The following is a 24,014-nucleotide window of genomic DNA, read 5'->3' as shown; positions in this document are numbered from 1 at the left end:
TTTGTTGAGGAGGGAGTACTTTAACTCATCTCGTCGAAGAATAGACAATATAAAAGCTAAGCATGAAAATTGCGAAACATAAAAAATACATATAATATATATCTCGCTATTTCCACGAACGTATGAATCATGATCATGCACGTGGGATTCTCAGTGCCACTTTTTTCTATATTTATACAAAATATTCTGTTAATTTAACTTATCATATGTTACTTATTCAAATTTTTTCTATTCTTACATAACAAGAGGGAGATTGATACTGAATTTAATGCCCAGTAACAATGAGATGAGACAGAAGATCTCCTAATCATGAAACACGGGGACGGTCGTCGTATGGTGAGGGCTTATTCCTCTGTTTCTGTGTCCGGAACCCCTCGGGCTCCGGGTGGGTCGGACCGCTGTCTAAATTTTGAAAGTTTGAAATCTGGAGGAAAATACATATAGTAGTACTAATATTCCACTCTCTTTTTACTCGTGTCCCACCCCACGCCTTTCCCGTGGCATCGCTCGCTTTACTTGGAAGAATTGGAGCAAATTATTTCGCCGCTCTCTGCTGTTCCTTTCGTCTCTCTCACTCTAAAATACTTTGGCGCTTAAAATAATTGATATAGTAATAGTAGTAGGAGTAGACATCAGCGGAGGAAAATCCAGGGCTTTTTGTTCATTTTTGCAGCTAAATATGTAGGCTCTTCTGTGTCATTTTGTTATATCCTCTCATAGCATTATTATTTTTCTCCACGAACATATACATACGGCATGCTATCAGCTTGAGCTACAACCTTGTATTTCCAAAATTCAGGTAGTTTAGTTCCTTTTTCATTCACTTATTCTACCTTTTGTGGTTGGTCATGGTTTGAGATTATCATGTTTCTTGTATGTGTTTAACTCTGCCATTTTCTGCTATTAGCTTTATGCTCTAACAAATCCCTGATGTCTCGAATTATTTTGGTTTTTTTTTTCTTCCGTTTTTTAATAGTTGATGGTTCTTTGGTGGCTTGCACTGCTATCTAAGTCTTTTTCCCTTTTACTATTTGGTTATCGAAGATTTGTTTCCTCTCTTAGTTGTAAAGAAAGCACCATTTTCTGCTCCACACTGGTATCTGGGATTTGGGATATATTGCATATTTAACTGTATCGTCTCACTCTCTTGGAATAACAGTAAAATTAGTGTATATATATATATGCTTTTGGCTATTAGATGACCAAAATTTGGAATTTGCGGGCCTATCACCTAGTTTTGGCAAATGAAAGTTTATACGATAACACACGAGCTGAAGGAGTTGATGCCAATGTTTGCTTGCTTGGCTTTCTAATCATCTTTGTCTTTCATACTCCACTTGCTAATTTTTCTCGCTGGCAAATTTCTAGTGCAGGTAACTGAAATGTGATTCTTGCAACTGTAACTGGAGTCATCTTTAGTGGTGGAAGTTAGGTGTTGTTGCATTGGAAGCGCAGAAAATGGAAAATTACGAGATACTGGAGCAGATTGGTAAAGGTTCCTTTGGTTCGGCTTTACTCGTGAGGCATAAACTTGAAAAAAAAAGGTCAGGAAGTTTCCAGTATTCTGCCATTTATGCGCACTTTTCATTCAAACTTAAATGGGCTGCCAAGTTACATATGCCGTTTGTCAACCCATTTTTTGTACTTTGTGTTACTATTTTAGTTGTGGATCGCATAGTTTTCAAGCTGTTGTTATTTTTTAATGTTCAAGGTATGTCTTAAAAAAGATACGTCTTGCTCGCCAAACCGACAGAACGCGCAGGTCTGCCCACCAGGAGGTCAGTCAACGAATACAAAAAGCTCCAACTCTACTTATGGCACCTCAGGCATACCTTTCAAAAGGCATTTCAGTAACCGTAGGGTGTTTGATTATTAAGCAAGCTAAAATCTCTCCATTGGGCTTTAAGCCTTTACACCTTATCATGGATTTCATAGGTTGAAATCATAACTTGACACTTTTTCAGTTGATTTCTCTAAATTTAACTCGAAGCTCTTGAAGTTTCTTACTTGTTAAAAAAAATGCAGTCAAGCGAGATTTTATTAATATAAAGTGTTTCTTAATTTCACATGGATATACTGTGCTTTTATTTTTTCATTTCATTTTTTTTCTTTTTGGTGAGTATGTCCACAAATTTTTACTTTCAGATGGAGCTTCTTTCTAGAGCACGAAACCCATTTATCGTCGAGTACAAAGATTCCTGGGTAGAAAAGGTATGCAGAAATTCAACTCATGGAAGCTAGTTTCATGTGGAATCACCATCATCTTGATAAAGGATTTTATAATTGTCATGTGAATCACAAACAAAGGTGTATTGCAATGGCTTCTATCTTTGGTAAAACTTGCATGATCACATTGCTTGTTTAGTGAATTTTTTTTGAGATTATTGTGTTTTTGCAGGGTTGTTACGTGTGCATTGTTATAGGATATTGTGAAGGAGGAGACATGTATGTTGGTTAACTCTTTTACATGTATTGGACTATTTCTCTGATCATGGTACGTGTGATTTATGTGACTTTTGCTATTACCATCTCCTCATAATAGGGCGGAGGCTATTAAGAAGGCAAATGGTGTTCATTTTCCCAAGGAGGTTGTTATCTGTCCTAACTTATTCCTGTCTGACGTTACAATTTCAGATGCATCTTATGTTTATCCATCATAAGAAGTATAGTCTCATATCTAAAAGTTGAAATGCGAGCAGAAGCTTTGCAGATGGCTCGTTCAATTGCTGATGGCACTTGATTACTTGCATAGTAATTATATTCTTCACCGCGATGTCAAGGTAAGTCGTCTTTATCTGCATTATGTTGAAAGTTTGAGAAAACTTTGTTATACATTTATTATCACAGTTATTACTTTGTACTGACATATTTATATACTTCAGTGCTCAAATATTTTTTTGACCAAAGATCAAGACATTCGTCTAGGTAAATGAGACATTGGTGGATTTTGCTATCTTTATGGATTTTTCCGTTCATTTAGGACTTAGCAGCCAATAATACCCATTTTGGGTAGCTACTTTTCTCAGACTAGTATTCTTGTTTGCAGGTGATTTTGGTCTTGCTAAAGTATTGACTTCTGATGATCTTGCTTCCTCAGTTAGTGGCCAGTTATTATTGTACTTGATTTTTTATCCCCTATTTCTTCATACCATAGGTGATCACTTTCTATGTTTCCCTAATGCAGGTCGTTGGCACTCCGAGCTACATGTGCCCAGAGCTTCTTGCAGATATACCTTATGGATCCAAGTCTGATATCTGGTCTTTGGGTAAGCCTTTGATGTTTTGCTGTCTTCTAGTCTTGATTTGTGAATCTCTTCCCTTGCTAATTGTTGGGTTATTCAGGATGCTGCATGTATGAAATGACTGCGTACAAGCCTGCATTTAAAGCTTTTGTAAGTCGTAATTTGGATTTTGTCAAGTTTGGGAGCTTCGGTTATTTGAAATTTTAAAATTGTAGTTAGAATTTAGCTCTAAAATGGGCTTTTATAACTTTATATATATATATATATAAGTGTGTGTGTGCGTGCGCGCTAGTGTTTACCTATTTGAAAGATCAATGCAATTAGAATTCTGTCCATCATAATTACCGTTTGCTGAGGAGTAGTTCGGAAAATAATTCTATGGTCAGAAAGCAAGAATATGAACTAATTCTGTATTCTGTTAGACCTTCATTCTTAACTTTTTTGTTATTGGAGTCAGTTCTGGCCATCTTGGGCTTCCTGTTATCTCACTGAGAAGCCACTGTGGTTGAAAAGCAAATTGTTATCATTGGTTGTGATCTGTTTATGTAACTATTGTCTGATTGTCTCCTGATTTTCATGTGCAGGACATGCAAGGCTTGATTAATAAAATAAACAAATCTATTGTCGCACCGCTTCCTACTATGTATTCTGGTGCATTGTGAGTTACTTATCTTTGTCACATCCTCTTAACATACAATTCTGTGAAGAATTTTGTAGTTGCTTTGACTCCCCCCTCCTCCCTGTCTTTCTTTACTCTTTCTTAACTCCCTACTTTTCTTCCAGTCGCGGCGTAATTAAGAGCATGCTGAGAAAAAACCCAGAACTCAGACCTAGTGTAAGTATTCAAGATAAATCTTTTTATTATGCACAGGAACAGAATCACATACATAACAAAATTGGATTTTGCTAGTTTGCTTAAACTCATTTCTTGTCTTTATGTGGAGGATTGCTTCTCGTTAGAATTGTATTCAGCATGTCGGAACTTTACATGCTTACTTTGGCTAAGCTCACGTGGACTTTCCTCCCTTATCCCTATTTCAGGCTGCAGATTTGCTCAGACACCCACATCTTCAGCCATATGTCCTAAAGATCCATCTGAAATCTAATTGTCCTAGACGACACACCATTCCAGTTGAATGGCCCAGTTCCAACCTTTTGACAAAGACCAGATTTTTGGAGCCTGAACCTGTTCCTCCATTTTCTGATAAGGAAAGAAGGCAATCTTTTGGCAATAACAGAGCCCTGAATCCTAGTATTTCTGGAACTGAGATGGACTCTCCTCGTTCCTCTGAAAAAGTCAAATATTTTACGAGCCATATGGAGAAGAAATTCTCATGCTTGTCTATTGGTAGTACCAGTGATGATTTCGGGGTTAAGAAGGCCTTGCCTATGCCCTCAAAGGTTTCAACTGCTGTCAAAACACCCAAATTGACTTCAGCAAAAGTCTCTTCCACTCCTAGGATACATACAGTTCCATCCAAGATACCCAATCCTGGTTCAACTCGTGAGTTGGTGAGTTTATTCTGTCACTAAATTATTAATGTTCTTGATTTCAATCTTGTTGCGGTCTGGTAGTTATGTTGCATACACTTTCGAATTCTGCCTTCTTATGGTAGACTTATGGCATGGTGCATGCATGTGCAGCTTCCTGTATCACATGCCCCAACAAATAAACCATCTAGATCAGCACGTAGAGTGTCTCTTCCAATTTCATCGAGAGCTGTAAAGTTGGAGGCACCTTATATACCCAACACTCGCCTCCAAAACAGTCTGGACTCACTGGATGTTTCAGTTAATGCTCCACGTATTGACAGAATGGTAGAATTTCCCTTGATTTCCTCTGAGGATAATCTATTCCCCATCCGCAGATGTTCATCTACATCTGCTCAGTGTTCTCCTGCCTCACCATATAGTCGCGACCTTTCAATCACCAAAGACAAATGCACAATCCAAATACTTGGCCCAACACTTTCAGCGGCACCACGAATTGCCGAGCCTACTCTTGGAGTTCAACAATATGGAAGTGAATGTTCGGAGCATAATGAAGCAACTGTTGCTTCAAGCCGATCGTCTTCAGATTCTCGGCAGCGTAGGTTTGACACATCATCATTCCAGCAAAGAGCTGAAGCATTGGAAGGATTGCTCGAGTTTAGTGCACAATTAATGCAGCAAGAACGCTTCGAAGAACTTGCAGTGTTACTGAAGCCATTTGGACCAGAGAAGGTTTCTCCTAGAGAAACTGCTATTTGGTTGACAAAGAGCTTCAAGGGGAACGTTGCCTGATAGCAGGCAACTCTAGTCTCTGGCTGATGGGATATTAGAGTTTAGATGCACGTTTCCTCAATCCTCAATGAACAGCCAGCTTGTTCGTGACAAGTAGTTGGAGAAATTTTACTCTTATGCTGTTTTCTGCAACTCTCCTCCTTGATTGACTTGTTACATGTAACATTCTGATGGTAAAGTCGTCTTGATTGTCAGAATGGTGCTAGTTTGGCGGTCTAGGTTTCCACCCGTTCTTCTTGAAGAATGCAAGGGGGAATCTAGACTTTACTCGTCAATGGGGAGCGATTTTCGGAAACTTGTACACACACATGTTTCGATCGCATTCTCGGTTACTGATGCAAGTGTAAGCCCGTTTTGTGTGTTTATTATAAAGCCAATATCGAGTCTCTCTATATTCACAGCTCTATCGTTATTGGGTCTCAATATGAACTGTTTCTCTATGGAAATTCCTAATATATTCTCTTCCTATGTAAAGTTGAGCAGATTATCATATGGATCAGTTAGGTTAGTAGCAGTTCCATGGCCTCGCAGCTAGTGGTGGCGGTAAGACGGTTACCACGTAGCTATCGTCCCCCACCAAACTGGCCATGGCTACCTCCTTCAGGTAGCTTCCTTCGATGGGATTCTTGTTGACTCCCCTTCCCCTTTACAGACAGACGTAGCTATTAATACTGATTACACAGACGTAGCTTTGTTTCTATTTTGCAAAAATTTTAAATCATTTCATATTCTAAAAACTGATTATACACTACTCTGCTACATTCAGAAATATATGCTTTTGAAAATTTTCAAAGATATTTTATCTAACCAAAAAGGAAAATAAAATATTTTTCTTTCACAAAACACATTTGCAATATATTATTGTTTCAGTAGCAATATTTTATAAACACCCTGTGGAAACAAACCCTTCAATCGCCTAAATACGACGTCGCGTCCCGGCTGTATAATTTAAGGGCGTCTTTCGAATAAAACCCGCCCGAAATTCGTCTTCGACAACCGTCTCCAGGGTCCCGATACAGTGAGTGAGAGGGTGGGGCTGCCCGCAATGGAGGAGGCAGGACAAGCGTTGGAACTCTACCAACTCGATTACTCTGATCTGATCCTCTTATCTTCTGCCAAAGACTCATCTTCTTCATCTTTTCAACAAATCCAACGGCTGCAATTAATCACCCAAACCGTGATGGAAAACCTAGGCCCCACCGGACCCGGCCTAATCGCAGTCAAGTCCGTCCCCGTTGCATCCAATCTTCGCAGAAGTCTTCTTCCTCTAGCCCGCAAACTCGCTCTACTCAACTACGAGGATCAAAACCGCATCCTCAAGGTAAACTTTTTCTCTAATTGTTCCAATTAAGAATATTTCTGGAAAATTTTAAAAAAATATTGAAAAAAAAGAGAGTACGTTTTCTGAAAATTTTGGGAACTTACAGGAGCATAATCTGGGGAGTGATGTTCCATTGAAGAACTTAGATAGGATAGTATCGTCTTTTGCCTCACAGTTAAACTATAATAGAACAGATATGGATGGCACCGAGGGTGAGGCGATAGTCGTGAATGATGACATAGAGAGGCATAAAGATGAGTTGTCTGCAGAATTTGAGAATCTCCAACATGACTTTAAGGAGCTAGGGATCAGGCTGATGGAGATTGGACTTTGTCTCGCACGAATTTGTGATGGGGTTATTGGTAGCCGAGAGCTTGAGCAGAGCTTGTTGGAATCCTGCACCGCAAAAGGGCGGCTGATACACTATCATTCCACTGTTGATAATTGTATAATCAAACAAGCTGCTAAAAGAAAGGGACTGTCTAACGGCAGATGTCCAGCTAATGGGACAACAAAAGCAAGTTTACAGAGGGCTCTTGCCAGATCATCATGTGGTGGCCGGGCTGATTTATGGCAACAATGGCATTATGATTATGGAATATTTACGGTTTTAACAGATCCAATGTTCATACTGAGTAGTGATCAAGAGTTCCCCTCTCCTAGTGGGCATACATATTTGAAGATATTTCATCCAGAAAAGGATTCTGTGTTTATGGTCAAGGCGCCTCCCGAAAGTGTCATCGTTCAGGTTGGGGAAGCAGCTGATATATTGTCAAAAGGGATGCTTCGGGCCACCCTTCATTGTGTTTGTAAGCCGGTCGACCTGGTAGAGTTGAGCAGGGAAACCTTTGTTGTCTTTTTGCAGCCAGCTTGGAGCAGAACTTTCTCCCTCTTGGATTACCCTGCGGAGCGCTTAAAATCAGGGTACCAACAAGCTGACTTGTCCGCTAAGGATAATCACGATGCAGAGCTGGAACCAAAGGATTTATTTCGAGAGATTCATAACATAGTGCCACCTCTTTCTTTAAGGATGAGACATGGAATGACATTTGCGGAATTTTCACGAGAAACTACAAAGCAGTATTATGGTGGTAGTGGTTTACAGTCAAAGAGATAGGAAACTGGCAGGCCGTTTTCCCTTTTGTCTATGTTCCAATGCTCTCAACTAAACTAAGTCTTTATGATTATTGAAGCTGTTACAAGTATGGTTCAAAATTGCAGACGTGGTCCGGACCATTACTTATCGATCTTGACATATCGGTGCAAATTTTTGAAACATTTAATATTTTAAAAATTGTGAATAATGAAAAAAAATACGATAAACAAAAACGATAAAAAATTAGCAAAAATAATAAAAATTCGAGTTAGTTCGGGATGATTCGGCCATTTCTATCTGTCTCGAAGACGTTTCGGGCTAAGTTCTCAACGATCCATTATCTTGGAGTCATCTCGTCCAGATATCGTATCGGAGAACTCCGTTCGGGTGACGACTCGGCCGAGTCTTTGAATCATGGTTACAAGAGGAACTGAATCAACTGATCTACTACTTGCTTTACAGCTATTTAATTCAGTTTTTATTATCTCACTAGAATTGATCATCTTTGCTGTACCGGATCTTGCACTCTGAAATCTACTAATATTTTTTTTTTGATTCAGGTGAAATTTGCAAGTTATGGTCTTGGATTTGTTTTCAAGGCCCTTTTTGGGCTTTTCAAAGTGCTTGAAATCAACTGATCGCAGTAAAATTTTATAGGATATTTCGACAATTGCGTCAGTTTACTTAGAATACTTAATGTCTCCAACATTGAAGATTCTAAATTGAGAATTTCATCACAAGTTCCTCAAAGGATCAGTTAACTAGCTTATAATTTGATGTATCACAATCATCTCTTTTGGTAGTCTTCGTGTTTTACATGCATAAATTGTTGTTCAACTAGGCTACTCAAGGAATAATTATTTGAAGTTTTTAACTGATTTGTTCAATTTCTTTGATTACTTAGCTGGTGATGATGCGTGTGCCTGCAGTTTGTGTGTACTATGATGTATACCAGAAACATTCTGGTGGGTAATATTGCTGAAGGAAAGTAATTGGTATTTGAGTATCTTTCTTAGTTCACTTACATTTTATGATGCTTTTTGCCGGAGGATAACATAAATGGAGCAATCAACTGCTGTTCCTCTCATGCCTCATTTGATCTCCCTCTCTTGTACTTCTGGTTCATGATGCAACTTGTGTTATTTTATTTCTTGCAGGTCAAAACTTGTTGGCTTGATTTCACATGCTTTAAGGGTTAGTCAGATCTGGTGTGCTAGACAGTCATATTCTCCTTATTTGCTTAACCACCAATTTTCGTTTTGCCTGTTTTAACTGTGTGAGTTCTCTTTCCCTTTTTTTTTTTTTTTTTTGGTTGAGACCTTCATCTAAGAGTATCATCCAGAGCAATTGATAGGGATGTCAACTATGATGAGTAGTTTTGCTTCTTGCTACTTGTCATGCACCTTTGTCTGTTAAAGTTCACTACACCAAATCAACTTAAAGCCCCAACGTCTAGCTTCTAACTAGATAACACTGAATTACTAGGGACAAAATTCAGAAGTACACCGGATAATTCTCAACCTTGAAAGTGGATAGACTGATTGCTGAGTACATAAACTACTCCTATAGTGGAAGATTAAGCAATTAAAAAAAAAAAAAAACCACTTTTGTGATCTCAAGATGATTGTTTTATTTGGAAAGCGGCAGGATAGCGTATTACCACATTGTAGATCACTTATTTCTGATCGGTCCTGTCTGTATGATAGTCCTCATTTTTACTTTGCTTTCTAATATTCTGCTTAAATGTAATTTTGTCCTATGGTCTTTTCATGTGCATGTATGTATTTTCTTCCAGTGAGTTCCACCTACATAGTACTACTAGCTACCCACTTTGGGGATGGTTGAAATCTTATTTTTCAGCTGTCTATCCTTGTTATTAGCAAGTGATGTACTTGCGGAATTTAGGCCATTTCTTGATTTAGGGTTCAGAATGACGCTTGGTTAGCTTTCTAAAACATGATGGCTCTTTGGAGTTGTACTGCTTGTTGAAGGATTGCTCTGGAGAAAAGAAATAAAATGGCTTTAAGCTTTCAAAGCCTGATTTGGTACGGGTATTAATTGTGAGATGGAGACTGGTATTTCCGTGGGAAACTTCCTGTCTTCTTTCCATGGGAAATTTCCATCGGTGCTTTGGATCATGAAGCAAAAATGTAGGCGCAAAGAACAAAAGAGGGACTTGTTCAAAAACATAAAAAAACGAAAAGCATTTGGGGGGAATGAAAAGGAGATGACGAGCTGATTATTTTGAAGTCGAGGCAAAAGGAATAAAGGTGCCTCTTTAATGGACAAAATTCAGTGAGTGATGGTCCCTGCCAATGGGCTTTGTATAACGAGATGCAGAAAGCTCTTAAAAGAGAAAGCTGATCCTTCCCAACTATTCCGTTTTGCAGTAAAGCTTCATTATTGTTGTTACAGCATACACTTTGCAGTAGAAGAGAAAAAGGAAGACAACCAGAACCAGGGCTGTGGAAGATGACGTAAAAGGAGGGCAGATGATGACGTCTTCAGGCACGCCTTGTGACAGTGAAGTGTTCAAAATTTGCAGGGTACAAAATCCGCACAGCCTTCTTAGTATGGGTATAACTTTTGTGTGGACCTCTTAGCGTTTGATCGAGCTTTGACGTTGCCATTACCTGAGACACGACCGGCATACGATCGTGTCGTTTACGTTAGAGACTGGAAATAATTGTGACAGAGGCTTACTGATTTTGCCCTCCTCTGGGGTGTCAAAACTGTCAATGTCATCAGATCATGAACAGTCACAACTGACCGCTGACCAGATTCTATTCTTCTAAGGAACGAATTAAATTTCATTTTTCAAAGAATTCACCTCTAGAAGAGAAAAAAAAAAATCAGTTGAGGAAAGTCTCCGTGACTAAAAATGTGGATGTGTTAATCCACAATGCTCGGCGAGCTGGGGGCATGGATGTGAAGTAAATTGTCACTTCACCGTATAACAGTCCTATCTATCGGAGGTAAGCATCTCCATCATTGTGGTGGCCCGACATTTTCATTTGTAACTCGATATTCTAGAAAGAAATGTTGCATTTATCAGTTTCAGTTCCAAAACGTCCTGTCCATACGGCATGCAGTAAACGGAAGTGGAAAGAGGGCAATTTACTCTTACCTGCCACTGCCAGATTGGTTTTCCCCTCCCCCTTCTTCGCTCCTCTCTTCCCTTCCCTTCCCTTCTCTCCCGGGGTTTCTTTTCTCTCTGTCACCATAGATGTTATAGAAGGGAAGGGAGAAGGGACAGAGCACGGAATGCCTATCCTTTCAAACTATGAGATTGTGTCAAGCATTATGGTGTGTGCGTTATTCATTGACGACAAAGCTATATGGCAAATAAGCATCCACACGAATTAGCTTATCAAAAGACGTGGATTCAATTCATCAGTTTGGCTGCACCCCTCCTTTTTAACCAACCTCCTCTGGAGGAGGAGGAGGAGTTGGCCGTCACATAAATTATGGGGTGAAAAATTAATGGTTCAAATCTTACCTCTTATCAATGTGTCAATATATATGTGTTTCTTCTAAATTCATACGAATGCTGATTTGATGGTGGTTCAATTTTCATCCCATGATATTATAAGAAAGTGATGCATGCACCACGTTCCATGACAACGTGTCTCGACTCTCAACTAAGGAGAAAAGTGAAAAAAAAAAAAAAGAAGAAGAAAGTATAGCTTAAGATTATCTCATTTCTTTTGGTTCAATGCTCTCCGGATTTGATTTTTATATTCTGGGTATAGCTTAAATGATGACTTTAAAGCGGAATTATTGACTGTAGAGGATTGCTCATAGAAAAATTATAGTACAACAAAAACAATAATACACACTCGAGGAGGCAAAAGACACCAAGAAAAAAAAGAAAGGAGTAAAGGAAAAAGTCCAAGTAGGGTTATCCCAAAAAGGGTTCTCATAGCCAGCTAAATTTCCCTAACCTTACAAAACTTTCTCCATTTCCCAGAAAACATGTACTACCAGAGAGAGATTCTAAAACGGAAAAAAGATTTCGTACGCGGCTAGATACCGCACGTCAAACAAGGCCTGTCGACCGCAGCAAAGCTGCGAGTTGCGAGTGTTTAAGTTTAGGTTTAAGACTCTAATAATAGAGTATTATTCCTCCGTTAAGTCTGTAACTCTGGTGACGCCACCACCAATAATAGGTTCTGTCGTTGTTTCTGTTTTCAACAAAACAAAAGGAGGGGGAAAAAAAATAAAAAGAAAGAAAAAGGATTATCAAAAGAGAAACCGTGCCAGCGAGGCAGAGACAATCCAATTTTACAATTTCCCCGTCATCCTTTTTTTTTTATAAAAAGAAAGAAAGTCGGAGACAAATTAAGTAGTGCTAGCTAGCTAGCTATTAAGTATTAAGGCCAGAGCGAGTGACAGATATATACTAGTAGTATTATCATCAGTCTGACTCTTAGCCAAGAAGAAGAGGAGCTGGTGGAAGGCAAAATCGGGCTCAATTGTCGTTGTTTCTCTAGCGTGTTCAAAAATGGATTACATGTGGGCAGAACAGAATTCAGGTGCAGGAGGAGGACTTCAGCTGCCGGAAAGTCCAAGACAGCCGATGGAGTTCCTGTCGAGGTCATGGAGCGCCTCAGCCATGAAGGTGTGCAAGGCTGTAGCAGCTCGTCAAACCCCATCATTGCTTCCCAAAGGCGCTGGCTTTGCTGCTGCTAACTCCACCGCCTGCAATGCCGCCCCTGCTGCTGCTGAAAACATGAACCCCATCCAGGAGGAGGCGGAGGATTCTGCTAAGCTTTCTGGCAACACTTTCTCCTTTGCTTCATCTGCGACTTCTCAACTGGTCCTCGAACGCATTATGGCTCAAACCGTCAGTACAGTCCGTCCAAATATGTTCGACCCACCCGAATTTTCATTATGTTATGAGCAAAAGAATTATGCAACTGTTGATTTAGTTCCTTAATTAATTTGCCGGCTGCTCAACTCATTGACGTACTTTGTTACTGTTAGCTACGCATAATTAGTTGAAAGGCACAAATAACTTGACAATGGGCATGTCATGGGTGCAGGAAGTATCGCCTCTAACTTCAGGAAGGCTATCGCACAGTAGCGGACCTCTGAACGTTTGCCTGACTGATGAAACTGACAGCCCTCCCATTTCACCTTCTGAGGAATTCGAAGACGTCATTAAGGTAATATTACTACTACTACCACTGGTATTCTCATCTATAATTAACAAATGTTTTCTTGGATCCGTTTCTTCTTCCTTCTCTTTGTTTTCTATACTGTGCATGGCACTAACAGTTTGGGGGGCGGGGGCTAGTCGGCTAGGAGAATCTACTAGTGTGAAATGATTTCTGAACGTACTCATTAGTCAATCACAGCGTCTGTTAATGCATTAAAAAGTTAGCAGATGATGATGTTGGGATTGTGGATCAAACTTTTGATCTCTAGCGTCTAGAATACAGGTGGGGATCACACAGGGCGCCTTTTTTTTTTTTTTGGGTACTCCCGATATACTTTACTTTCTTTGCAAGAATGCTTTAGGCGTCCAAATGCCCCAACTTTTGACTTCCTAGACACTAGAGCTAATGGAAGTACACTACTAGCAGTATATCAATTCGCTGTGGAAACGGGAAAAGAAAAAGAAAAAATTGGTAACCTCACATGTTAAGACGTTTTTATTTTTTACCCGGGCACGCGCACACATTATTGACAAAAAAAACAAATTTTTTTTTTTTTTTTGGTAACAAAACATAAAACGTTGAACTAAAAGGCCAAATCTTGGACACACCCCTGACAGCACAAAAAAGATTTGAGTTGGAAGCCCATCACATTGTATGGACTCAAAACTCAAAAGTAGAAGGATTTGGACTTGGACTTGGACTTGGGCTTGGGCAGGGTTCATGAATGTTTTTTCAGGAGTTGATTTGGGACACAACAAGATAAGCTACGCTGCTTTAATGAGAGGATCGAAGCTCCAAAAATCAAAGATGTTACTATATTTACATCTCCCCGTTTCTTAAATTTCATCTATCAGTCGTTTAAAAAAAAAAATTTTAAAAATGCTGTACACCCACCCGTATGGCAAGTATCATAAATGAGAGTACTAGTAGTAGCAGATAATTCCAATTTTCAGAAGATCATATCATCATTATTCACTGATCAGTCCTACCCGATTCTCCTACTTACATTTGTTTGTTTTTTTTTTTTTTTTGGTTGGAGAAACACGGTTGATAATTAAATTAAAGAATTTGGGTTGCTAACTTAGAAGTATGCTTGCAGTATCTACGCGTAAACAACAGTCTGCAACCGTTGTTTACGGGCGGCACCCGGAATGGTTATAGTGGTGGTGGTGGTGGTGCTAGCACACCTGGTGGCAAGACAGTTGGGAGGTGGTTGAAGGAGAGGAGAGAGAAGAAGAAAGAAGAAAGCAGAACCCAGAATGCTCAGCTTCATGCTGCTGTATCAGTTGCTGGAGTGGCTGCAGCTGTAGCCGCCATTGCAGCCGCCACCGCAGCAGCATCTTCCACCACGGGAAAGGACGAACAGGTCGCCAAAACGGATATGGCTGTTGCTTCAGCGGCAACATTGGTAGCTGCTCAGTGCGTGGAAGCCGCAGAAGCTATGGGAGCTGACCGCGAACACTTGATCTCAGCAATTAGCTCTGCCGTTAATGTTCGCTCCCATGGAGATATCTCAACTCTTACTGCTGCTGCCGCCACAGGTTTACCACCAGCAGAAAGCCCCACTTCCCTTATTTAACTGCAGTGAATTTCATCACAACCTGACTTTAACATTACTCAGGCAGTTGAACGCGGTTTGAGACTTTTTGAGCATGATAACAAACGGGATTAATATTTCCAACCACTTGAGGGGAGGAAAAGTTTTAAACAGAATGAACGAGTTTTGCAATTTTTCTCAAATCATACTTGTTCTCTTTTGGTGTGGTTGTAAAATGTGTTGGTTCTGCAGCTCTGCGAGGGGTGGCTACGTTGAAGGCAAGAGTTCTAAAGGAAGTATGGAATATTGCAACGGTGATTCCTGTGGAGAGAGGGATTGGTATAGGCGGTAGCGTCCGGAACAACAACAATAACGATTTTGTTAATTTCGGTGGCTATGGTGAAGGATTTGTTCCAGAAGAGAACTTTTTGGGCGTTTGTAACCAAGAATTGCTTGCTCGGGGAAGAGAGCTTCTCAAGCGAACCCGGCAGGGTAACCCCCAGTTTCTCAGTCGTTTTGTATGAATGTAGTACGAGCAAGGACTTTAAATAAATAAAAAGTTGCTTGACCTTTCTCTGATGGTTCAGGGGATCTGCACTGGAAGATTGTCTCGGTTTACATTCATAGAACGGGGCAGGTGATGCTGAAAATGAAGAGCAAACACGTAGCCAGCACCATAACCAAGAAGAAAAAAAGTAAACTTCTTCTGCATTACTAGGTCCCTTTTAAATTACAGGGCAACACAAACCGGGAATGCTAAAATTTGAACATCACTTCTTTTGAATCTGACTGCAGACGTAGTGTTAGATGTTTGTAAAGACATGCCGGCGTGGCCAGGGAGGCACCTGTTCGAGGATGGAGAACAAAGGAGGTACTTTGGCCTGAAGACGGAAGTGCGTGGAATCGTGGAGTTTGAATGCAGGAATCAGAAGGAGTATGACATTTGGACTCAAGGTGTTTCAAGGCTTCTATCTATTGTGGCCGAGACGAAAAAGAGATTTCACAAGTAGATAACAAGATTATAAATGGTGGAGCGGATGCAGGGGCGAAGAATTAATTACCAGCTCAATTCACATCAAGGTAGAACAGGAACCTTGTGGAATGTGCTTCATTAGCCAAGGGTAAACTTGTTCCAAAATCTGCAAAAGTACCACATTAATCTGCAAACAATGTGGTAACTTGTAACTCCATCTTCACTTTTGGTGTTTAAAGAATCCAGCCGGTTCAGAAACCGAAAACTGTGCACGTCCTACTTTGGTTTATATCAAGAAAATGAAAACGGCGTTAGAATATAGACCCTGTACTCAAGAAAATCCGCTCCTGGATGGTTTGGCAACTGATTTTATGCTAAGTGCAGAAAAAGAGAACAATTGCACATGAAAATACGAGTACAAAATTTCAGAAGAGAAAACAACCTTTGCCCAATGGAATACCAGTCAAAGACATGCACGACTAAAAAACAACATATGCATCCTTCCCAAACATCTTATCTACCCCTATGTGCAGGGGAATGACATTTCCAGGGTCATTTATACAGCTTCGATAGCAGACCAAGCCACAAAGAAGAAGGAATTGGCTACATTTATTGAAATACTCATCTTATAACAAAGCCCGATGAACAGATCTATTTAGTAGGCGGCCTTGAAGGCCAGATCACCATGTTTGCAGGATTCACCCTGGAAGTAATTTTGATTTCAAAACCAAAATCTATATAAGATGGCGGGTAAGAACTCCAAGCTCGGGGGAAAAACAAAAAAAGGGCAGGTTCATATCCGAACATAAAGACTGAGCATATATAAACCTCGCAAGAGAGAGATACTGACAAAGTAATGAAATTCAAATCATAGATAGATACAATTCCATCATTCGTGACAAGAAAATTAACAATTGTGTACCATAACGATAATATCTAAGAACTATAAAAAAAAAAAAAAAACAGGGAAGTAAAGAACTTTTCATGTAGAACTACAACATGAGAATGGTTCAGCTTCTGCAATCATCTCAACTATCAGCAGCTCTGAAAATAGTCAGTATAGATAGGAAGAGATTAATGATATCCAAGTACAATGCAACAGCTGCCCAAATATACTCGTCATAGGTGTAGCGCTTGATCAGATTGTCAGTGTCATAGATAATGTACCCGCAGAATATTATTGATGCGAGACATCCATAAATCATCGTTGAGATCCTGCCAAGAGGAAACAGAATCTACAAAAGGGAAACAATTAAAATCAGCACCCTAAAGCACTCCCAAAAAGGTTAGACAACTCAAGAAAAGGAAATGCAGGTGAGGAACATCCACAAACCTGAATAATTGCAAACAGCATAAGCACAACAACAGCACCAAATAAGAAGGGCCCAAGGAAATTGAAATCATGGCCTCTCTTTGCAGCCCAGAATGTGTAAAGAGTGAGGCTAATAACCACCGCACCAGTCAAAATAACCGACTCCAGTATCACTTTCCCTGGAGGATTTTTCAAGTGCAATAAACATCTAGACGTTAATATCGTATATAATAACTCAGACAAATGCACAAAAACTCTCTCGCGGATATGGGTATCCACACTCAAAATTCCTCATTGGACAAGACAATGCCTGAAGTTTATTCCCAACCGAGAACTGCTCATGCTTCGCAATCACATTGCATTGTGGACACGGAAAGGATCAAACAGGATGCTTAAACCCCATTTTTATTTAAAAAAAAAATTCTGTAGTATAATCAAGTAGCTGTCGATAATTTACCATATTCACCATATTGAGTATACATTATCGTGGCATTAGTTACTGGCATGACTATCCTCCGAAGCAACAAAATTTCTCCAGTCGATGATTCAAATGGCATGAGTGTAGAGTAGCCGCACAAAGAACAGGGAATGTCCATTGAGTAAAGCATCTTTCCCGAAAAGGATTACCAGTATTACACACGAATGCATTCATTCTTAGCAATTCATCTTGTTCATCCTTTACTATTCTTCTCCCTATTTATAACTGCGTTAACTTCGAGCTTCATTGCCAATTTCGCAATTTTCATTTTCATAACCAATTTTTGCACAAATTCAACAACATGTTTGAGAAAATGAACCACAATTGTCAAACAGGATAAGATTATAAGCAAGGAGAATAAAGTCAAACAAACGATATGCGTTACCTTCAGTATAAGCACAAGTCAATCCCACGGCGAAGGCTAGGGTCAGAGTAAACACTCCTAGAAGTAAGTAATTCACCGGATGCTTCTGATGGTAGTAATACAAGGGACATAAAACTGCATCGACAAGAAAGGGAGTACATGAAAATTAGAATCAACTACCCATATTCCCACCCAAAAAAGGAAGAAGAAGAAACCAACCGACGGGTTTTTTTTTTTTTCCCTTCAGGGGAAAAAAAACTCCAAAATTCCAAACAATTTGATGGGAAAAAGAAGAAGAGGGGAAAAGAGGCATACCAATGAAAGGGGTGATGATGAGAACAATGTAGAGAGCCAGTCCAGCCCCGGTGGTTGTGAAGAATCGGGCGATGGGATGATAGGTGACGACGACGGCAGCCACGGCAACGGTCAAAACCAACTGAGCAGTGATGATAGAGTATATTTTCCGAATAAAAGCCCAACGGAGCTCAGGGCTCTCCAGCATCATAGGGTACAACGGCCTTGCGCCGCTCTCCAAGTCATCTTTCCGGTACTGTTGGGTCCACATAGTACCTTTACTAATCTCTCTTTCTTCCTTCCAATCGAAGATAGACTGTCAAGACCAGGAACGTTCGGCGGTTTTGATCGGAAGCTACTTAAGGAGGATTTATACGCATGCGGAAAGTTTGGATTTTCTTCTTTTCTTTTATTATTATTTTGAAGGGGGTGGCGACTGGCGAAACGGGAGCAGTAGTTGGCTCGGAGGCATGAGAAACTTCACGAGTCGTCCATCGCAAAGCGTGCGGAGAGGGCTTCGCACGTGGGAACAATGCGAAAGATGATCCAATTCCAATCTCGCACATTCGAGACTTCTCTAATTGCCTGTTGGGATTTGCTTCGTTCCTAAGTTCGATTATCTACCAACGAAATGCCACGCTGTTCAGGCGTTCCTCATCCCCGGCTCTAATTGGTATGGGCCAATGGAAGGAGATGCTCGTGATTTTGTTTGGATTGCAATTTTTTAAGAGTTTTTAAAAAATAAATATTATTATAGTAGTATATTTTTCAGAATATTATAATGTGTATAAAATTTTTAAATGTATGTAAAAAAAAAATTCCAAAAAATAGCAATCCAAACATGGGCTTAGTTTCTCCTTAAAAATGACTCGTCCTATTAAAATTAGTATACTCTATGTAAAATTACTATACTTCTACATTGTTATGAATTTTATCTTTTGCTATGATAACTTATACTAACTATAATGGTTTGTTATAGATTTTTTTTTTTTTTTTGTTGTATAAAGGGATTATTGAGCGATGCAATAGAGGGGATAAAGACTTATTAATTAATAATGAGAAATATAAGTTTATTACTAAAACTCATCATCATGTCATCAAAGAAAACTTCATTCTTGTTTCATTTGAATCCACTAAACTAACTACAAATGACACAACTATCTGTTCAATACTGTGCTTCAACAAAATGTTATGATTACCTCAATCGAAAAGTGTGATTTTGTTTGCTTACTCGAAATGGTTTTTGGCTTCTAAGTGGTGCCTTCTGGTTAGGTGTGGGATTCATTCCCGTACATTATTCTGGTTAGGTGTGGAATTCATTCATTCTGGTCAAAACGTACATTTTTCTGGTTAGGTGTGGAATCTATTGATGAATCAACAAAAAAATGTGAGGCTAGATTTAGAGCCTTCCCTTGAATCCCAAAAAAAAAAAAATTAGACTTTTGACAAGAAAATAGTTGATTTGGACACGGTACTTGTTTAGATTTACACAAGGATTTGACTTTCCAAATAAACGAGACAAATTATTTTTGCGGTCGTCGAGTGACTGGACAAAAACTTCTGGACTTCCCAGAATTTAGGATTCCTGTGTGTGTGTAAACAAGTTTACTCTTTTTCCTTAAATCGTAAAAATACACGCAAGGAAAGAAAGAAGAAGGAAGAGTAAGGACTAGCCTGGTAAATTCGACAAAAATGCATTGAATTGAATTGGGCTTCGCCTTCGGCCCATTCTTAAGGGCTTTGGTCAGAATAGGTTCTCGGCGGTAGTAAGGACAGTGATGTGTGTTTTTCTTTCTCCGCCTCCTGATGGGCCTTGATTGCAGTACCAACAACTATAACTCTTTCCAATGAAACTACCGCTAGTATTTTATTGGGCCCTGCACATCACGACAAAAGAATTTTTTTTCCCTTTGTCGTTGTAGAATTAAAAAAAATCATCAAAGAGATATATTTCATAAAATCAATATATATGTGGAGATAATTTACGTACATAAAAATATGTGTGAGAGAAGACGAATAATTCCAAGAATATTCTATCACATCATGAGAACAAAACTCTCAATTTTCGCTATTCTCAACTAAATACAATAATCTATCACATCATAAGAACAGTACTCTCAATCCTCCACTCTTCTTAACTAAACACAATAATATGACTCATTATTTATAAATTAGATGACTTAATAAATAAGTCTTACAACCATAAAATTTTTTTTTAATAAGATACTAATTCTTAAACAACAAAACTATCATAATTTGATTCCAATAGAATTACTAAAACCATAATTTGACTAAAATACTACTAAAATTTATAATTTTGAGCCTTGATTTAGTGTGTCAACAGTGTCTCCCTTAAATCAAGCTTCCCCTTGAATCAAATTCATCACTATCACGATAATCTCCCTTGATTTTTGTTGCTGCGATATTACATGCACTTGAACAGATTTATCTCATCGTTCAACTTATTCATGCTTTTTGGATAGACTGTTTGCATCATCCAATTTGATGTTAATTTATTAACAATCCACTTTGTGATTTTCATAATCACAATCTAACTGATAGGATTCTTTTCCGATCTCTATCGTAATATTCACAAGCAATTAATTTGATAATTCTAGAATCAATTTTATGATCCAATCCTTACAAATTAGACACTCAATGACCATTTTGTAATCTAACTCGATCAACTAATTTTTCCGCAACAATTTTTATACTCTAACTCTGACAGCGAAAAAAAATTCACAATTAACCCTCATAATCAGGTCAATTCTTCAATGTCTACAGGCACCTCAAAATCAACATCTTGAATCTAAAACTCTGATATCAAATGTAGAATAAAAAAATATATAGGAGATATATTTCATAAAATTAATATATATGTGGAGATAATTTACACATATAAAAATATGTATGGGGGAAGAGAAATAATACCAACCATAATTTTTCACATCATAAGAACAAAACTCTCAATCATTCTCTCTTCTCAACTAAATACAATAATATGACTCTTTATTTATAAATTAGATGACTTGATAAATAAGTCTTATAATCATAACATATTTTCTAATAAGATAGTAATTTTTAAGCCATGTTTGATAATTTAATTCAATACTTGAATTTAATGGATTCAAATCTTAACATGTTCGGATGCGTTTAATAACCAAAATTTGAATATCTAAATTAATTAAATGGCATTGAATTTTCTTAGTAAAACTTGTTTCAAAAAATAAGTGATAAACTATTCATTTATCACTGAATGTGATATATATTTAAATGTATTGGATTTAATAGTTAACGATCCAATAACTTAATGGATTCGTACTTCAGATTTTAGTTTTCAAATTTCAATTTTATCAAACACACCCTTAAACAATAAAACTATTATAATTTGATTTCAATAAAATTACTAAATAATAATATGAAAATTTCTAATTTTGAACCTTGATTTAATATGTCATGAGTTGTGAAAGTAGAATCTAATTTCGTAAAACGCTCCTAGTAAATGATCAAGGAATTGTTAGTTACCTGCTTGGCCGAATAAATGAAGTTATCACTCCCAATACACAAAATGGTCAGTAGGTAGACTTTCCCGGGGTTTCTATTCTTTGTCGTATGCATCCAAGACACGATCGTCAAATGTTGTTCAGGTTGAAAATAATTTAAAATTTTTTTTTTGTTGAGTAGCACTGTACATCAATTCACAGATGTACGTGGGATTAAACAAAAAAGTAATTTAAAATATAAGAAAAAGTGATTATAAAACGAAGCTAATTTTAGGTCGTTAGAACAAGAGGCGTGCAAGGAAAAGAAAAAAACTTTTTCTTTTTCCTTTCCGAATAAAATGACCTCTGTCCAGAAAATAAAAGACGAGCGGTCCGTCCATTTCTTTTTTGTTGTATACATCCAAACAAAATAGCGCTACTTCGTCCCTGAAATACGCAAGTGCGTCTTTTTTTCACCTGGAAATTTCCTGTTGACAAAACGACAAGAACAAGGGCCTTCTTGCAATGTCTACGTCTGGTCGTACGATTCGATATAAGACCGATGGAGGTTACCCGATCGATGCTCTCAGCTTTCACAGTTGCTAAGTTTGCCAATAAATATAACGTAACATGTCATGCATAAATTCTAGCTAGCAGAACAAACTCAGTATCCGTATTGCAGTTAGTAACCTGTAAGAGCAGTAGCAATGGCTGCAGCAGTAGTAGTCCCGGAGTCCATGCCTACCTCCAAAGCAATGAAAGTATCATCTGTTTTCGAGGAGGGAAATTTGAGTGTTAAGAGTTTCCCGGTGGAGTCATCAGCGGTCTCTTCCAAAAGTAGGCCGCTGTTGGTATTTACACCTACCGAACTAAACACCTACCCTGTTATCCTCTTCATTCACGGCTTCATGTGCTCAAATACTTCCTACCGTCAGCTTTTGCAGCACATTGCAACCCACGGCTTCATCGTCGTCGCTCCTCAGGTAGGTGTATCTTTATTTGAATCTTCCGCCCCCCGCGTCTATCTCTCTCTCTCTCTCTCTCTACATATATATATATACATATACATACACTATATACACTCTTCCCCTTTCTCGATATGCATTTGCTCACACAAGTAGTAGTAGTAGTATATAAATATTGTAGAATGGCTTCTGCTTCCGTACGTGTTTCTTGCATCTGGGCATGCATGCTTGCTCGTGTAAGAGAAAGCAGCTAGCATTAATAGAATAGGAAAAACTTTTAGTTTGAAAGCAACATTTTTTTGATGATTATTAATTCCTAGCTTGCTAACCAATTAATATTATTATATGTTCCCTAGACTAACCCCGGCATCTTTGCAACGGTCTCCCAAGAAATCACAGACGCAGCCGAGGTCACAAAATGGATGGCCACAGAACTTCAAGCCCTACTTCCTGATAATGTTACCGCGAACTTCGACAATCTAGGCGTTGCAGGGCACGGCAGGGGTGGATATGTGGCGTTTTGCCTGGCACTGGGAAAGGCCGAAACAACCGTCAACTTTAAAGCACTGATAGGCATTGATCCTGTGGCAGGAGTCAACACACTATGGAGGAGCAAACCAGACATTCTGACCTACATCCCCCGATCATTCGATCTAGAAATTCCCGTTGGCGTTATCGGAACAGGCTTGGGCAGCCAGAAAAAGAATTTTCTGCTACCACCATGCGCCCCCGAGGGTGTGAACCATGCCGAGTTCTTTAACGAGTGTAAGCCCCCTTGTTGCTATTTTCTTGCCAAGGAGTATGGCCATACGGGCATGTTGGATGACGGGGCTGCCAAGCTGGGAAACTGCGCGTGCAAGAAAGGCTCCCAGCCCAGGTATCTGATGAGAAAGGCAGTCGCCGGCATTGTCGTGGCCTTTATGGAGTCTTATTTGAAAAACAATGAATCTGATCTCCTGGCAGTCATTAATAATCCCAAAAGCGCTCCCATAACGCTTGACCCCGTCATTTACGTCAACGCCTGAGATATTCCGGCCGTACATAAATATGTATGTAGAATCTGATCGAGACCAGCAAGGGTGGATCATAATCCCCGGAGAATAATAATGCTGTTTGTGTTTATTATGTTTCACTATCGTTGCATTTACGTGCGAGTTTCCTGGCTGGATGTATTTGCGTAATTTTAAATTGTTGAACAATTTATATATTGATTTCACGGGGCCCTATCTAGATTTCACGGAAACCACGTATATCTGATTTCTGCATGTCAGATTCCTGATTATCTTCGACAAAATATGAAGGGAGCAATAAGCAAGCAAATGTCCTTCAGTCCAGAACAATTCATCGCGCGGTGCAATACTACTTAAAAAACTTCCTCGTTTCTTCAATTTGATTAATTTTGCATTACAAGCTTATGTTTCCTGATTAAGCTTTTGTGTCCTTTGTCCTTTCAGCTAATTGGTGATTGAATTCTTGTAACTTCATGTGGGCGCTTCGATGTTCAT

General features: G+C 38.9%; 5 protein-coding genes across 10 annotated transcripts; 4 read left to right on the top strand and 1 right to left on the bottom strand.

Moving 5' to 3' along the window:
* Positions 1-368: 368 nt before the first annotated feature.
* Positions 369-5,931, top strand: LOC113733210 (serine/threonine-protein kinase Nek2-like). 6 transcript variants are annotated; one of them, XM_072083199.1, is made up of 15 exons: positions 369-799; positions 1,374-1,544; positions 1,712-1,856; positions 2,146-2,211; positions 2,399-2,445; positions 2,543-2,588; positions 2,700-2,780; positions 2,883-2,925; positions 3,047-3,066; positions 3,185-3,266; positions 3,343-3,392; positions 3,827-3,900; positions 4,026-4,077; positions 4,284-4,754; positions 4,887-5,931. In XM_072083199.1, exons 2-15 carry the CDS (start codon positions 1,459-1,461, stop codon positions 5,523-5,525), a joined length of 1,902 nt encoding a protein of 633 aa, XP_071939300.1. In that variant the 5' UTR covers positions 369-799; positions 1,374-1,458; the 3' UTR covers positions 5,526-5,931. The 6 variants fall into 6 exon arrangements, with proteins under 6 accessions (XP_071939300.1, XP_071939293.1, XP_071939297.1 ...); XM_072083192.1 differs by having other exon boundaries at positions 371-799; positions 3,047-3,096; XM_072083196.1 differs by having other exon boundaries at positions 371-799; positions 1,369-1,544; positions 3,047-3,096.
* Positions 5,932-6,005: 74 nt separating this feature from the next.
* On the top strand, positions 6,006-8,066 carry LOC113733242 (uncharacterized). Its single transcript, XM_027259504.2, has 2 exons — positions 6,006-6,846; positions 6,953-8,066. Exons 1-2 carry the CDS (start codon positions 6,571-6,573, stop codon positions 7,961-7,963), a joined length of 1,287 nt encoding a protein of 428 aa, XP_027115305.1. The 5' UTR covers positions 6,006-6,570; the 3' UTR covers positions 7,964-8,066.
* Positions 8,067-12,202: 4,136 nt separating this feature from the next.
* LOC113733206 (VAN3-binding protein-like) lies at positions 12,203-16,024 on the top strand. The gene is made up of 6 exons (XM_027259434.2): positions 12,203-12,788; positions 12,988-13,110; positions 14,204-14,645; positions 14,894-15,133; positions 15,229-15,336; positions 15,437-16,024. The coding sequence occupies exons 1-6, from the start codon at positions 12,447-12,449 to the stop codon at positions 15,649-15,651; spliced, it is 1,470 nt and encodes a 489-aa protein (XP_027115235.1). The 5' UTR covers positions 12,203-12,446; the 3' UTR covers positions 15,652-16,024.
* Positions 16,025-16,471: 447 nt separating this feature from the next.
* On the bottom strand, positions 16,472-18,651 carry LOC113733198 (protein LIFEGUARD 2). The gene is made up of 4 exons (XM_027259421.2): positions 18,084-18,651; positions 17,790-17,903; positions 16,948-17,105; positions 16,472-16,849 (listed from the first exon to the last, which is right to left on the bottom strand). The coding sequence occupies exons 1-4, from the start codon at positions 18,331-18,333 to the stop codon at positions 16,643-16,645; spliced, it is 729 nt and encodes a 242-aa protein (XP_027115222.1). The 5' UTR covers positions 18,334-18,651; the 3' UTR covers positions 16,472-16,642.
* Positions 18,652-22,146: 3,495 nt separating this feature from the next.
* LOC113733189 (chlorophyllase-1) lies at positions 22,147-23,752 on the top strand. The gene is made up of 2 exons (XM_027259409.2): positions 22,147-22,527; positions 22,866-23,752. The coding sequence occupies exons 1-2, from the start codon at positions 22,252-22,254 to the stop codon at positions 23,532-23,534; spliced, it is 945 nt and encodes a 314-aa protein (XP_027115210.1). The 5' UTR covers positions 22,147-22,251; the 3' UTR covers positions 23,535-23,752.
* Positions 23,753-24,014: the final 262 nt, after the last annotated feature.

This window comes from Coffea arabica, chromosome 1c (genome assembly GCF_036785885.1).
Source record: "Coffea arabica cultivar ET-39 chromosome 1c, Coffea Arabica ET-39 HiFi, whole genome shotgun sequence".
NCBI lineage: Eukaryota > Viridiplantae > Streptophyta > Magnoliopsida > Gentianales > Rubiaceae > Coffea > Coffea arabica.
The sequence above is the reverse complement of the archived record's forward strand: the minus strand, read 5'-3'. Positions and strand labels throughout refer to the sequence as shown.